The sequence below is a fragment of the Anastrepha ludens genome, chromosome 5, assembly GCF_028408465.1.
Source record: "Anastrepha ludens isolate Willacy chromosome 5, idAnaLude1.1, whole genome shotgun sequence".
NCBI lineage: Eukaryota > Metazoa > Arthropoda > Insecta > Diptera > Tephritidae > Anastrepha > Anastrepha ludens.
Genome location: NC_071501.1, coordinates 126,249,542 through 126,264,014, shown reverse-complemented (window position 1 = coordinate 126,264,014; position 14,473 = coordinate 126,249,542). Strand labels below are relative to the sequence as shown.

At 37.2% G+C, this 14,473-nt stretch overlaps 3 protein-coding genes across 5 annotated transcripts; 1 reads left to right on the top strand and 2 right to left on the bottom strand.

Moving 5' to 3' along the window:
• Positions 1-3,934: 3,934 nt before the first annotated feature.
• Positions 3,935-8,372, bottom strand: LOC128863552 (2-phosphoxylose phosphatase 1). Of its 2 annotated transcripts, none has more exons than XM_054102768.1 (4): positions 8,098-8,372; positions 7,706-8,045; positions 6,169-6,306; positions 3,935-6,009 (listed from the first exon to the last, which is right to left on the bottom strand). In XM_054102768.1, exons 1-4 carry the CDS (start codon positions 8,189-8,191, stop codon positions 4,821-4,823), a joined length of 1,761 nt encoding a protein of 586 aa, XP_053958743.1. In that variant the 5' UTR covers positions 8,192-8,372; the 3' UTR covers positions 3,935-4,820. The 2 variants fall into 2 exon arrangements, with proteins under 2 accessions (XP_053958743.1, XP_053958744.1); XM_054102769.1 differs by having other exon boundaries at positions 7,706-7,971; positions 8,098-8,189.
• Positions 8,373-8,472: 100 nt separating this feature from the next.
• On the bottom strand, positions 8,473-9,733 carry LOC128863553 (ubiquitin carboxyl-terminal hydrolase). 2 transcript variants are annotated; one of them, XM_054102771.1, is made up of 4 exons: positions 9,574-9,732; positions 9,320-9,460; positions 9,118-9,260; positions 8,473-9,054 (listed from the first exon to the last, which is right to left on the bottom strand). In XM_054102771.1, the coding sequence occupies exons 1-4, from the start codon at positions 9,607-9,609 to the stop codon at positions 8,697-8,699; spliced, it is 678 nt and encodes a 225-aa protein (XP_053958746.1). In that variant the 5' UTR covers positions 9,610-9,732; the 3' UTR covers positions 8,473-8,696. The 2 variants fall into 2 exon arrangements, with proteins under 2 accessions (XP_053958746.1, XP_053958747.1); XM_054102772.1 differs by lacking the exon at positions 9,320-9,460 and having other exon boundaries at positions 9,574-9,733.
• Positions 9,734-11,296: 1,563 nt separating this feature from the next.
• On the top strand, positions 11,297-12,363 carry LOC128865442 (uncharacterized). Its single transcript, XM_054105834.1, has 3 exons — positions 11,297-11,795; positions 11,858-12,095; positions 12,165-12,363. The coding sequence occupies exons 1-3, from the start codon at positions 11,419-11,421 to the stop codon at positions 12,312-12,314; spliced, it is 765 nt and encodes a 254-aa protein (XP_053961809.1). The 5' UTR covers positions 11,297-11,418; the 3' UTR covers positions 12,315-12,363.
• Positions 12,364-14,473: the final 2,110 nt, after the last annotated feature.

Below are 14,473 nucleotides of genomic sequence, written 5' to 3'. Positions count from 1 at the left end.
CCAATGGGACGAGTATAGTGCACTAAGCATATGCTCTCAGCCGACACGTTATCATCGGTGCTGCCGTTGGCGTAGCAGCTCGTGGATAGGAAGTTCATGGCGATAGACCTGCCGGTGAAACTACATACATACCAGCACATACATATACGCGTACATTTATAGTTGGCCACCCGGGGTCCAAGGGGTAAAAACGCTGTAACGGAAAACTTTTTCACGTTAGGCCAAAATGCTAGAAACAACACCAGCAGCCTTTGCTTTTGCCTTCCACGTCTTCTTTGCCATGGCCTTTCGCTCTTCTAACAACGTTTGCAGACGACATCCTTCTATTGCAACGATACCTATGCATATACATATGTACATAGGTATATGTATCTACGTGGTAAAGAGTGGATTTAATAGGTAATGTCTGGCACAGAGTTTCCCCTAAATTTTAGAATGACAATAGGAAATGAAAATCCCTACGAAGGCAATCTATGCTGGCATCAAAGAAGAAGAAGAAGAAACACCTACCATTAGCTCATAGGTGGTAATAAGTGTTTGAGAATATGTGTAGCAAACATCAATGCTCCCAATTGATTTACGGATGAAAATATACCAATAACAAAAACCGAGAAAAGAGTTTTCGAAAAAACTTTGCACGATTTTTCTTCGTCAACATTTTGTAGCAGAGCCGCAGAAGATGGCAGTAAGTGTCATTTTTGTAATGTTAAACTTACTTAAACGTCACTGCGTCACCCAATCGAGAAGTCGTTGCTACAGTGCAGCACTCTCATTCATACGAGCACAGCGAACACCAGACGTGCGAAACATCAGCCACAGCCAAGTCAGAATCAGCTACAACCAATGGCAGAGTAAACAAATCTATGGAATGCTTGTATGCACTTCCAAGTGCATGGATCAATTCTGTTGTTGTATCCATCCGTTGTTGTATTAGTTGCTGTAAATGCTGTAAATGTATTGTGTTAATACAGTGTTTGTCTCATATAGTGGCTAGCTCGGACTGATGGTTGGTGAGTGCAGCTATGACGTTTCGAAGAGCAAGTCATATGCCGTTTGCAGGCCGTGGAATCGTTAGTCGATATTGTAAAACATACTTACATATGTATATGTACATACATATGCATATACTTATGCATGTATGTATATGTATATAAAAATGCACCGACAAATTCATCGCTGAAAGCGACGACCAAATTGAGGGAATTGCGCTAAGAATTGATTCACCATCCGCCGTATTCTCCAGATTTGGCTCCCAACTACTACTATTTATGAAGAGGCTTCTCCATGGAAAAAAAATTATCGCTAAAACGGAGATATATTTTGAAGACCTCGAATTTTTTTGTTGAAAGTCTCAAAATATTGGAGAACCACTGGGTTAAGTGCATTGCTCGGGGAGGCTACTGTGCACTGAAGAAGAATAAAAGTGATTTTGGGAGAGAAAATTATATTTTTCTCCGCAGCCTTGGGACAGTTAATTCCACGTAGTAAGTACATAAATAGGAAAGCATTTCTAGTTACATATGCTTATAGCTAGAAAAACATTCATGCAGGTGTTTGTTGTTAAAATACAAAGCTTAAGTGCCACTGTAGATATAGTAATTGCTCTTTCTGTCCCCTTACTTTTTTATTCTTCTCTTGATAATTGTAATTGCAAACACTTCGTTGCATAAAATGCGCTACAGATGCGCCTGTTACTCGTAGTGCCCATAAGTTGTCAGGGTAAAAGGGAGAGTAAAGAGGTAAGTAACTAAATGTATTGGGGCTTTGGAGTGCAGTTGCGCTTATAGTTGTGATACGGTTTCTTATTCGCAAAGTACATGTGTACGTGTGGCAACTGTGTAGCAAAAAACGAGGCCATCTCAAAAAAGAAACTGATCCAAGAATGATAGATTATAATATGGCGGCAGAGTATTTCCGGCTATGAATAACAATTGAATAAACAAGCAAGAGAACGGCGTTCTTGCGTCGCTCAAAATATACTTTCGGCGCAAGAGCAGGCGTTTTCAAAACACCAGATTTCACAAAAAATAAATATTTTTTTTTTACAAAAAGTTCAGTCATATGCTTTTAGATTATATGTTTGCGAATATGTGGAATAATTATTTATACATCACCTTTAGCTATGTACGTACAGATATGTTTACGGCCTGTCCTACAAATAATAGAAATGCCAGAGTGTCAGTTTTAAAAAGCCGGTGGTCTATGTTGGAAATATTTGCAGTAGATAGAGTGTGAACTTATACCGTTATACCGTACCAATATGGGCTAGTTTCGCACTAGATTTGAGAATTCCCATTTACTGCTGGGCACATTAATAAAAATGCACATGCACATACGTATACAGGCACATATTTTTATATACTATGTACATATTTACACAGACAGATACTTTTGCATATTATGTCACAATGAAAGGAAACAGTAAAAACGAGTCAAAACACTTATAAATACTTATGCCCACTCTCTTTATAATGATAACTTGTGTTTAGGTACGAATGTAAGCGCAGATGCATACGAATAACAACATATTGTTGTGAAAAGTTGCAACCTGCAAAAGCTGCGCTCCTTGTGCCAATGTAACACGAACTTGCAGTGCGAGTGCACTAAACAACCAGCGGGATGGCAGTGATATAGCGATACGTTGTAGACTGCTGATGTGGTGTTGAAAAGGGAAAATGTAAATCGTTTTAGTGTTGAAAGGAGCTGAACTGTGAGGCCATCCAGCAGTTCACGTGGATATAAATATAAATATTTGTAAATACTGTAAATAAATTGGTCAGTATGATTTCCGCTTTGCTTATTTAAAAATTTCATAAAGTTACACTCTGTGCTGAGTTATAACAGGCTCCCAGTTAACTGGGTAATGAAATTTACACAAAGTATTTTCGATCGCTTTTATCGATATTGACCGTAACCCCTCTACCCACAACTTCCCACGACTTTACAATTTTACTGCGAACATGCACGATATTTTTATACCCGCGCACTTGACCCCAAGGGATTTACTTTTTTGTATGTAACGGTCGTTTAGTATCGAAAATGGACGCAATGGGTCAAAAACCATACCCACTCCATAAAACGTAAATTTTCAAAAAACAAAAAAAAAAAACATAAACATTGGTCAGTATGATTTCCGCATTGCTTATTTAAAAGTTTCATAAAGTAACACTCTGTACTGAGTTATAACGGTAAAAAACCATACCCACCCTCCATAAAACGTAAATTTTCAAAAAAATTAAATAAAACAAATGATGTAAATTATAATAATAAAATACAAGTAATAAAATATATTATAAATATATAATATATACAGGCTGGGTCATATAGCGTTTGCTTTTTGAACCACCTATTTTTTTGAGAATGGTAACACAAATGACATGTCAAATGTGTTATAATTTACTTAAAGGTTTGACATTTAAAAATTTGGGGCGCTATACGCTTGAACAAAATTGGGAAATATTGAAAACCTATTTCCAAAGTGGTGAGTCTTCTTCTTCCTCCGCGGTTACAGTAAATGGCGAGCGTTACCGTGACATGCTCAACGAGTTTTTGTTTCCAAAAATTGAAGAGGGTGACATGGACAACATTTGGTTTCAACAGGACGGTGCAACTTGTCACACTGCCAAAGTTACACTCGAACTTTTGGCTACCGTTTTTGAATTCCGATATCAATTGGCCGCCTCGGAGCTGTGATTTAAGCCCGTTGGACTATTTTTTGTGGGGAGCCGTTAAGGACAAATGCTATGCGAACCATCCAGAGACGATTGATGCTTTAAAACACGAAATCGAAGTTGCCATTCATGAAATTGGAGCCCAAACAATCGAAAATGTGATTAAAAACTGGGCCAGTCGTGGCAATCATTTGAACGATATTATTTTTCATTCATAAATGACAATGTTCAATCTTCAAAATAAAAAAAAAAGTTTGAGAAAATATTGATGAGTTTTTTTTTATAGCCGATTCAAAAAGCAAATTTTACATGGCCCACCCTATATATACATATATAATTGCGCGTACATCCTATTTGTGGCGTGCGTCTTGATGTTGTTCCACAAATATATTAATATTATTTATTAACAAAATTATATAAATTAACTTCCTAAAAATTTACTAATGAGCATTAGCTGTCAGGACTATCAGCTCTTCTTTTATGAACATAATACATATGAATTTATCGCATATAATTTTTTTATAGTAATTTTAGATTGTTGCTTTCACAACTTTGATAACGTTGTTAATTGAAATTACATTCACTTCATTGGGAATCTTGAGGAGTTCAATCCAATTGTGTTTGAGAAGACGGTTTCACATAAGAAGCGGTGCTTTTTTATGCAATATTCTAAATACATACATTCAAAATATGATATTTAATTTTCCACCAGTTGTAGAAATGATGTCTAGACTTCTGTAAATTAAGGTATTCCGGATATTTTAAAAACAAACACTTTTCGAAGGAGATAAATTGAAAACATTTTAATTCTCTATAGCATTGATCAGTCCTAGTGCCTTTTGATGCGTCCATTATTGTATGTATATTTTAAATATATCCGCTTATTTGTATCTAAATCTTAAATTTATGTACATACATACATAGTAGGTGTGTATAATTTTAACCTAAGATTTGCTTGCAAATAGTACTCGTGCATACATACGTACATTTTGCGTCATGTATGCCACTGATATGTTTGGATTACAATTTGTTAGAATGGTCCATGTATACATACACACATATATGTATATGTGGATATGGAGATATGTAATTTATATGTTTGATATACATATGTATATATGTGCATTATATTCCTTCGCGTTCTATTTATCAAAAGTCGGCATCTTTGTGCGATGCTGATGGGCTGCAGGCATCTTTAAAATTAGTTGCATTAAGAGGAGTAAAGTAGTCTTCGTGCAAAAAACGAATGATATTCTCGATTGGGCAAAGGTCTGCCTTATTGCCTCGACTATCGCGTGTGATTCTTAAACTTTTGCCACCTTCACAAAAATCGATTTGCTGTGTAACATCTCGACCGTTATAGACCACTCGAAAATAGTAGTCCGTGTGCGTTTCACTTTTGTACAGTTCAAAGGCTAATCGGGTTGCATATGGTATGAATGTATTGCCAGTTTTTATTCCCAAGGCAGCAGTTAAATATTGCAGCGTCCAATCATGACCCGAGTACAATACAAATTTTGTTCGATCGCCGGAAATCATTCGCAGCATATAACTGACAATGTGGCGCATCATGCCATAAGCACGGAGGAGGCCAATCCGTTTGTAATGAGCATGTTCAGCTTCGTGTGTTGACTGCCAGTTAGTGTATGCCATGAGAGCAGTAACATGTGACTTCTCGATACATCCCATCACATTTTCACCATCGAGTTGCTCGTTGAATGCTTTTTCGGGTACGGCACGATCGTCTACTAGATTTACACTGGGATCATCTTGATCAATATTAATAACATCGTTTAAATCTATTGTATTTAGCTGTGTGGTAGAAAATAAGCGGGTATTGTTGAAAACTGTGTGTCGGCAAGGCAGAGGCGCATCGTGACACAAAACCATGTTTAGCACGTCAACAACATCGTGTGCATTATTGACTCCATTTGGCGTATGCTGAAGCAAAATACCTCCCACCCATTGTATAACCTTACTAATGTCTGGTTGAAATGTTAAATTCAGCTTTTGCTCAACTTTTCGGCGCTTGAGTAAAACTTCTGCTTGTTGGCAGGCACAGTCGGTGAAACAAAACGCCATGCTATGGGACTCACGAATATTCAAAGATAACCACTTTTCATTGGGCAGGAAGTTGAAGAGTAATGCCAGAGCCGATTGAAAAGTTCGCCTGTAGCGTGTTGAAAATAATACCACTTCGTCGGAGTTTAGTAATAAGTTGGGCGTTGAAGAGCCACCCATTAATGATCTATTCGAAGTTTGTTTGACGAGCAGCTCCAATGGGTGTGCATAAATTTGATGTAGAATATCACCAACTTGTAACATCTGAGCCACTCCCCTGTACATAAAAGCATGAAATAAAAAATTAAAAATAAAAAATGAAAACGACTATGAATCATCAAACATACATACATATGTGTATACATACAAACATTCATATTTACATATGTAGGTATGTATGTCTGCGAAAGTCTATGAAAAAATCTTGTTTACGCACTTAAATGTTAACTGGCCTAAAAGGCATGCACGCTCGGAGGCCGGGAGCAACGGGAATCCGTGAAATGGGCCCACTTTATTCCAGTACATGTGATTAGAGCCTGAAGATGACGTCGAATTATACAGGAAACTCCGATAGCTGTAATTGAGTTTTGATACGAGTTCAGAACAAAAGTTTCATCTGCATTAGTTTTGTTGTATGTACAGTATAAGGCATTTAACTAAAAAAGAATACACAAACATTTCATAAATAAGTTACAAAAATAGTTTCTTAGAATATTAAATATTTTAATAATAAATAAAATACGTCTAAAGATTGGGCGATAGAAAAAAATTGCAGGCAATTAATTGGTGGCAGAATCCGTGCTGAACTTATATGGTTTATGAATGATGGAAATAACAAGGCCTGAATAGCCTTGACTACTGGGAAAAGGCGCGAATACAAATCACATGACCTCACTTGCTTAGTGAGATTTCTCAGGTTCCAGTGGTGACTCCAGTCTAGCTGCAACTCAAGGATGAATAGAGTAGTGAACAAAAAATTAGCTGACATCGCAGAGGTTGTTATTGTTGTTGCTGTAGCAGATCGTGGTCCTCTAACTCAACTAACGGCAGGCCCAGAGAATGTGCTATTTCGCCAGTTTGGGTTCCAGAGGCAGACGTGTGTTAGGTGAGCGGGTTTGAGGGGCCACAATAATAGGTGGTTAGTATCGTGAGGTGTGCCTTCACATGCCCGACATATAATGAGTATGTCGGGGTCTATTCTGGATAAGTAGGAGTTTAACCTACTACAAAATCCAGATCCTAATTAAGCCAAAGATACGCGATCTACAAGCAAAAAAGGCTAGCGAGATAAATATTCACTTTGGAACACAAGTCATCGATGCCATTACCGGACACCATTATCGAACAATCGTCAACATAGGAGACCATTGATACTCCCTCTGGTGTTTGGAGGAGCTTCGAATTGTAGAAGTAGAAAGGCAAAGGTGAAAGCTTCTCTGTTTTGAGCTTTGATCTCGAAAGATGAATGACGAAAGCCGAACACTCAGATAGTTCGCGGACCACCTCTTCAGTCCCGACGGGAAGGTGGACTGTTGAATATCATCTAGTAGCACGGCGTGGCTGACTGTGACGAAAGCTTTCGACAAGTCTAGCGCTACTAGAACAGTCCTCTCGCAGGGACGGTTTGGTTGACCCAGGTATTTACGGCGTTGAGCCCTGTGGTGGTACTGTTCACTCTGCTGAAGCCATACTGATGAGGTGGTAGTTTATTGTCATTATGCTCAGCTCTTTTAAATTTTGTAGCATCTGATCTAAATTCTTTGGAGGCTTTCATCTTCCCGATGGTGAAGTTGTAAGTCTTTACGCGTTTTCCCCATTTTGTTCACTTAAGGGCAGCAGGTCTGTTAATTGAGATAATTATGGGTAAGTGGTCGGATGCGAAAATTTAAATTAACAAGGAGCTTGGAAGTCTCAAAAGTGGTGATTAGCATGATATCACATGTTATATATACAGTTGGTTTTCAATTACTCACCGATTAACAAAGCCATTGTTGGCTACACCGCAGTCAATACCCATTACGCCGCGCATATGGGACATGGGGCCACGGTCGCCATGTCTGATGACCATCAGTACTCCCTGCAATTTCCAACCATCTAAAATACCACCATCGTCGCGACGCACTAAGTGTCCTAAAGGTGCACAACGTTCTTTAAACCGACTATACTTAAAGATGGACTGCTCTTGTGCCTCGGCATCAGTGTCATCCATATAACGTATAGGAGCAGATGCTGATTTCGACTGCAATTTTCCATTAAGGAAACGAAAGGTACTACTAAGGGAATTGCCGTTGTATCCAATGTATTTATACATACCTAAATTACACATTATTTCTTTATATTCAAAGAATTTATGAAACTATCTTACCCGCGATTAGGAGAAAAATCCATATACTCAGTATCAAATAGCAGTGCAACGTACGGTGCTGCGTAGAAAATCGGATCAACTCCTTTATAAGCATACTCAAAAAGTTTAATTTTCGTTTTAATCGTCTATAAATAATTAATTTCCATTTAAAATACTACTCTATTAAAAACTAAAATTTTTACGTGGCAAACGACATTTTCCTTCAGTTAACTGGTACTTATATACATACATCTATAACGCGCACGTATTAATGTATATAGCACTAATAGTTGGCATGCGCATTTGATAATCCTACTCTATTGATTATAGATGTCTAAACGTATCCATATGTAAGTATTTACTTGCATCTACAACTCGTTTATTAAAAGGCAGATGTTATCACAAATATCTGTATTATATGTAGAAAGCGATTTTATGTATTTATATTAAAGCAAATTAAAAGGAGATTTATGTTTCAAGTCTAAAGATATTAGCAATATGGAAAAATTCCGCATACAAATTTAAAGCTTTTTTACATAATTTTTCGATATTTTAGATGAATAAGCGCAAAACAAACACAGAAATTATGCAGATTGAGTACAATATCCATGGGCTCAGTATTATACCGAAGACAGCGCCATCACAGTGAATCGCAGTTCATCAGGGTCACGTGCCATGAACTCCTTGCAAACCTTAGCTGCGTCTTGTATAAATGTTTCGTCTGTAGTGGGACCATGTTTGATTGGAAATTCCTTGCGACCATCCAATTCGTACAATACCCCATTTTTATTAATCAAGGCAACAAAGTGGTGGTTCACCTTTTCTTCAGGATCAGCGACAGTTTGACCTTCTTTCGCAAGTTCATGATGACCCTCAGTAAATGATTTATCGTTTTCCAAAGCTTTGCCACGCTCTTCCGGTGTTAAATCCTTAACATTCTCAAGAAAGCTTTTCAAAATTCCATCCTCTAGTGAGATGCTAATAAAAGAGATATTTTATTTTTCTTTTACTTTTTTCAAAACATTTTTCTTTATATCCCACCTTTTACTGTTCGCCAGGCTGTGTATAAGGGCAACAGTCCCGCAAGCGTTCGAAGTAAGTTGGCGCATATAAAAAAGATCGTCTGGAAATACTCCGGGATCTACAGATAACTTTTCATGCTCCTGTGCTCTATGTTTTTCATACTAAAGGAAAATGCAAATTAAAAAATATGTAGGACTCCATATACACTTCAAATACACACAGTTTCCGAAATAGGGAAAAGCAAAATAATCGATTTTACTGGCTGCGGAACCCACTCCAGCATCTGCGGTTCCAAGCCAACGACATCGAAAATTTCCCACTCCTTAGATACGCCCAATTTGTGAATGTACTTGGTCAGTACCTACCAGAAGTACGAGGAAGAGTGAATAATTATAGGCGGAGGAATGACTCACGGATAATGCAATTGAATATATAAAAGCACCCAGAATATCAAAAAATAGTTAAAAAACTCACGTCTGGATTTGATTCAAGTGGGAGCCAAGCAGTCATTTCACTAATACCTTTTATTAGTCAAAATATTTAAAAAATATAGCTGTTTTTTCAGTTCCTAAACTATTCGTGTTGTTCTCTGCTCACCGGCAAACGTTCTCTGCGGAATATCAAATTATTTTGTTTCTACTTCCCTTTTGTTTTCGTTTTTCGATTTGCAGTACGAAAAAAAACTATACGATCCAACTTGTTTGCTGATTCCTATTAAAGTTGTAACAGAGAACGTAAATTCATTTACGTTCTCTGGTTGTAATACTATAGGCAACTTTTTCAGTTAAAGTCCTTGGGCTTTAGTCCAAATTCTACTACAATATTTTCACAGTGCAAAGCTTTTGATTATGTTCATCATGATTTCTATTTGTTTTTTTTAAAACATACCTACATAGGTTGGGCCATGTAAAATTTGCTTTTTGAATCGGCTATAAAAAAAAACTAATCAATATTTCTTCAAACTTTTTTTTTTTATTTTGAAGATTGAACATTGTCATTTATGAATGAAAAATAATATCGTTCAAATAACTGCCACGATAGGCTTTACAGTAGGCCATTCGATCAACCCAATTTTTAATCACATTTTCGATTTTTTGGGCTCCAATTTCGTGAATGGCAACTTCGATTTCGTGTTTTAAAGCATCAATCGTCTCTGGATGGTTCGCATAGCATTTGTCCTTAATGGCTCCCCACAAAAAATCGTCCACAGCTCCGAGGCGGCCATTTGATATCGGAATTTCGGCCGATTATTCGGTTTTCAAAAACGGTAGCCAAAAGTGCGAATGTAACTTTGACAGTGTGACAAGTTTCGCCGTCCTGGTGAAACCAAATGTCGTCCATATCATCCTCTTAAATTTTTGGAAAAAACTCGTTGAGCATGTCACGGTAACGCTCGCCATTTACTGTAACCACGGCTCCTCGCTCATTTTCGAGAAAAAAATGGCCTGATGATGCCGCCAGACCAAAAACCGCACCAAACAGTGACTCGCTGTGGATGCATTTGCTTCTCTACAGTAACGTGTGTATTTTCTGAGCCCCAAATCCGACAATTTTTCTTATTGACGTAGCCATCGATGTGATAATCAGAAAAGCAAAAGAAGACTCACCCCTTTGGAAATAGGTTTTCAATATTTCCCAATTTTGTTCAAGCGTATAGCGTCCCATTTCGTAAATGTCAAAGCTTTAAGTAAATTATGAACACATTTGACATGCCATTTGTGTTACCATTCTCAAAAAAATAGATGGTTCAAAAAGCAAACGCTATATGGCCCACCCTGTAGTAAGTAATTTTCGTTTAAGAGAAGGGCATAACACAAAATTAAATTTTTCGAGACCCGCTTCCACTTGATGCTGCTCATTGAACGCTTATAAATTTAAAACCATATAAAAGTAGAAGAATCAATAACTTTTTTTATCTCAATACTGTCAAAGTTAACTATTTTTTATTAGCTCCAATTTAAAATCTTGAATTTTCTTTATCAAGGTGTTTATTTTACTCTTAACCTCAATTAAAGTATTTTTTAGTTGTATATTTAATTATTTAGCCAGGTCTTGAAAATTTGTAAATCGTAAGAAATGTCAACACATTTTCCCATTGGAGCAGTCAAATCATAGTTATCCATATCGATTGTTCTCATGCAGCTAAAAAACAACGATATATAGATAGATATGTATAAGAAATAATAGAATTCAAACTAGCAACTCTGGCATACCCTTGTCGACAATAACAATACGATATATTGTCAGTATAGAATATACTGCGGTGATTTTGATCAATAATAAAATCAAGGCATTTCTTCATTTTTTGATTCTGCTAAGATGCAGAACCCCAGCGGTCAAGTGCCTTCTTCGCTAAACATTCCAGCAGTGCGATTCGATCCAAATAAAGAGTTCCAGAAGCGGAGTTTGACACATGAACGCGATAGTGCCTTTGCTAGATTTCAACGTAAATCCTGGGTGCGTTCCAGCGGCGAAAGGCGATCTAATCGGGAAGCGCTTACTACTTTATTATTATCTCATGGGGATAACTCTAGCGAATACATCGAGAAGTTACTGGCTGAAGAAATATCGTATCGCGATTTGGCCTCTCTTTCAAATACGGACTTGGAATTAATGGGTCTCAAGAACGCCAAAGAACGTGAGGAATTATTGAATTTTTTCGCAGAGCTACCAAATCAAGATCCGGCATATGAAATGTACATATGATATAGTATTCACCCATAGCCGAGTATTTAAGTGCTTGTCTTTAATATTTTAGCATTTGTGTTCTGCCCGAAGCAGAAATGTATAATAACGAAATTGTGATCAATGCCACTGAGCATTTGGAAAACATGCGGTCCGCTTTGTGTGCGGCTAATTATAAATTGAAGATTATGCCTCCTGAGGACATTGTTGTGGGAGAGAAAAGTTTTGCCAGTCGTTTCGTATTAGAAGCACTAGCGGAGTTGAATACAATCACTTACGAAATCGATAAAGAAATTGAAGATTTAACTAAGGTAATCTGAGTTTCAAATATAATATTGTACTAAAGCTTTTTGATATTTAAATTAATATTGTACTAATAGCTCACTGTGGATGAACAGTTGTCCCGAAAGGCAAACAAAAACACTAAGAAACCATTATACGCTTCTGTCGGTCTTTGGACGTTGATATGCACAATGGCAGCTTTTGGTGCTGTGGCTACAGTTTACCTTCCGAAAATAATTAAACACTAGAATACTAAACCGAGTATTTGAATAATAAAGATCTCTCTGTTATTTATTACGATCGTGTTTGCACTCATTCATGTATTCTATATATCACTGATTTCATATATTTCAGTATATCACTGATTAACTTCGATAGTGTCATAATGCAAAACAAAACATAAAATTTTTTGAAAAAAAGTGGCTTCAAAGTTTTTAATTTACTATGCCTGCTTAAATAAAATTATAGGCGTATTTTCATCTAATGACGCTAAGAGTTTTTTACACAGTATAAAAGATCTTGTAATCATTTCTGCATACGTATCTAATTTATTTTTTATTTAGACACTATCAAAGTATCCTATTTATAGAGTGCGACTTGATGTTTATTCACATCAATTTTATACAGATTTTCAAACTGGGCACCACCGAATGGTAGTCACACAACAACCCACAGCCAACCGGATTTATATCAGGCCACGGACTGTGACCTCACCAGCATTTCTCAAACATGCACGGGTATGTTTTATGTTTCCACAACAATATATCCTGTTGTCTTTGATCAGATTGCTTTAAATATCTTAAATTGAAGAACCTATCAGGTCTCTCGAACTTAATAAAGTTCTACATTCACTAAAGGGTAAAACACCTGGTCAAGATAGGATCTCATACGACATTATAAAAAACGCGCCTACCTGTGTCAAAAATCGACTACTGAAACTCTATAATGACATATTTAGCAGTGGTATTTATCCTCAAAAGTGGAAGAACGCTGATATTGTCCCAATTTTAAAGCCAAATCAACCACAAGATGATATCAATTTCCTTACTCTCATGCCTTAGCAAAGTTTTAGAAAAAATTATAGCAAACTGCCTTATGTGGTTTGTTTTAAAAGAAAAACTCATAAGTCCCAACCAGTCAGCTTTCAAGACCGGACAGGGGACTACTGACGCACTGCTACATTTCGAGCAGTACTTATCCTCCGCACTATCTAGTCGAAATCATGTAACCGTTCTAGGACTAGATTTTGTTAAAGCATTTGATAGAATAGGAGTACACGTCGTGCTTCGCCAACTACAAAAATGGAAAATCTGAGGTAAGGTTTTAACTTTGTTAAGAGCCTTTTAACGAATCGGACGTTCAGAATTAAACTTAACAACACCTACTCGGATAGGGTATCCCTGTACAATGGTATTGCTCAGGGATCCCATATCTCAGTAATCTTCTTTATAATCGCATTCGATGAGATTACCAACATCCTCGTTAAGTATAATGTCGAATTTTCCATTTATGCAGACGATGTGTTCATTTATTCTAAAAATAACAGCATCGATGCTGTTAAACAGATATTTTCGAATATTCTTAACGAAATTTCAAACTGGGCGCTTAGCTCAGGCGCGAATATTGCATACAATAAGTGTAATATACTTCATATATTTAAAAAAAAAAGAGTTGTAATAATATTAGCTTCAGGTACAATAACTACACTATTGACTGCGTGCCATGCACTAAAATACTAGGAATTATTTTCGATAAATCGCTTAGTTATAAGGCTCACTGTACATATCTTAAGCATAAGTTATCTAAGAGATTAAATATTGTAAAGTATTTAGCGTCCAAGCACAGTAATGTTCATCCAACCTCCCTCATTAATGTAACAAAATCTTTAATTTTATCGGTGATTGATTATGGCTTATCCATTTATGGACAGTGTTCTAAAAAGACCTTCGCTGGCATACAACAACTTTACCACTCAGCAGCAAGGAAAAGTCTACGAGCGTTTCCCACCACCCCTGTCAAAAACCTGCTAGCCGAAGCGGGGCTTCCGGAATTGAAAGATCGTGTACATAAAAACACTCTGCGTTTAATCCCAAAACTTTATGTATCCAACAATATTATACTGAACAGTGACATAAAAAAGGCGATCAAAAGGAACACATTCCCATGGCAGCCGGTTCTACGTACTGGAATGACTCGGGTTTTTCCCAACCAAGGGCTGCCGCCCCAGTATACTAGCCCTGTCTAGTGAAACCCATATCATCCCACCCCTTACGTCACAGGAGCAAACTCTCGCAGCAATCCTGCTCCAAATACTTCTCCTCAGAGCTGGAATCGAATCCAACCCTGGGCCAGAAGTATTCTACTGCTGCGTCTGCCACAAACGGCTTCACCCGAACTCCACCTCGGT

Excerpts from the sequence above, each read along its gene's own strand:
- LOC128863553 (XM_054102771.1), bottom strand. The coding sequence starts at position 9,609 with ATGACTGCTTGGCTCCCACTTGAATCAAATCCAGAC. Across the intron at positions 9,461-9,573 it reads CACTTGAATCAAATCCAGAC|GTACTGACCAAGTACATTCA; the intron begins GTGAGTTTTTTA and ends TACTTCTGGTAG. Across the intron at positions 9,055-9,117 it reads AGCCTGGCGAACAGTAAAAG|CATCTCACTAGAGGATGGAA; the intron begins GTGGGATATAAA and ends CTCTTTTATTAG.
- LOC128865442 (XM_054105834.1), top strand. The coding sequence starts at position 11,419 with ATGCAGAACCCCAGCGGTCAAGTGCCTTCTTCGCTAAACATTCCAGCA. Across the intron at positions 11,796-11,857 it reads CAAGATCCGGCATATGAAAT|CATTTGTGTTCTGCCCGAAG; the intron begins GTACATATGATA and ends TTAATATTTTAG. Across the intron at positions 12,096-12,164 it reads AAATTGAAGATTTAACTAAG|CTCACTGTGGATGAACAGTT; the intron begins GTAATCTGAGTT and ends TTGTACTAATAG.
- LOC128863552 (XM_054102768.1), bottom strand. The coding sequence starts at position 8,191 with ATGCTTATAAAGGAGTTGATCCGATTTTCTACGCAGCACCGTACGTTG. Across the intron at positions 6,307-7,705 it reads AACAATGGCTTTGTTAATCG|CTATCGGAGTTTCCTGTATA; the intron begins GTGAGTAATTGA and ends ACTCAATTACAG. Across the intron at positions 6,010-6,168 it reads TTAGGCCAGTTAACATTTAA|GGGAGTGGCTCAGATGTTAC; the intron begins GTGCGTAAACAA and ends TTTTATGTACAG.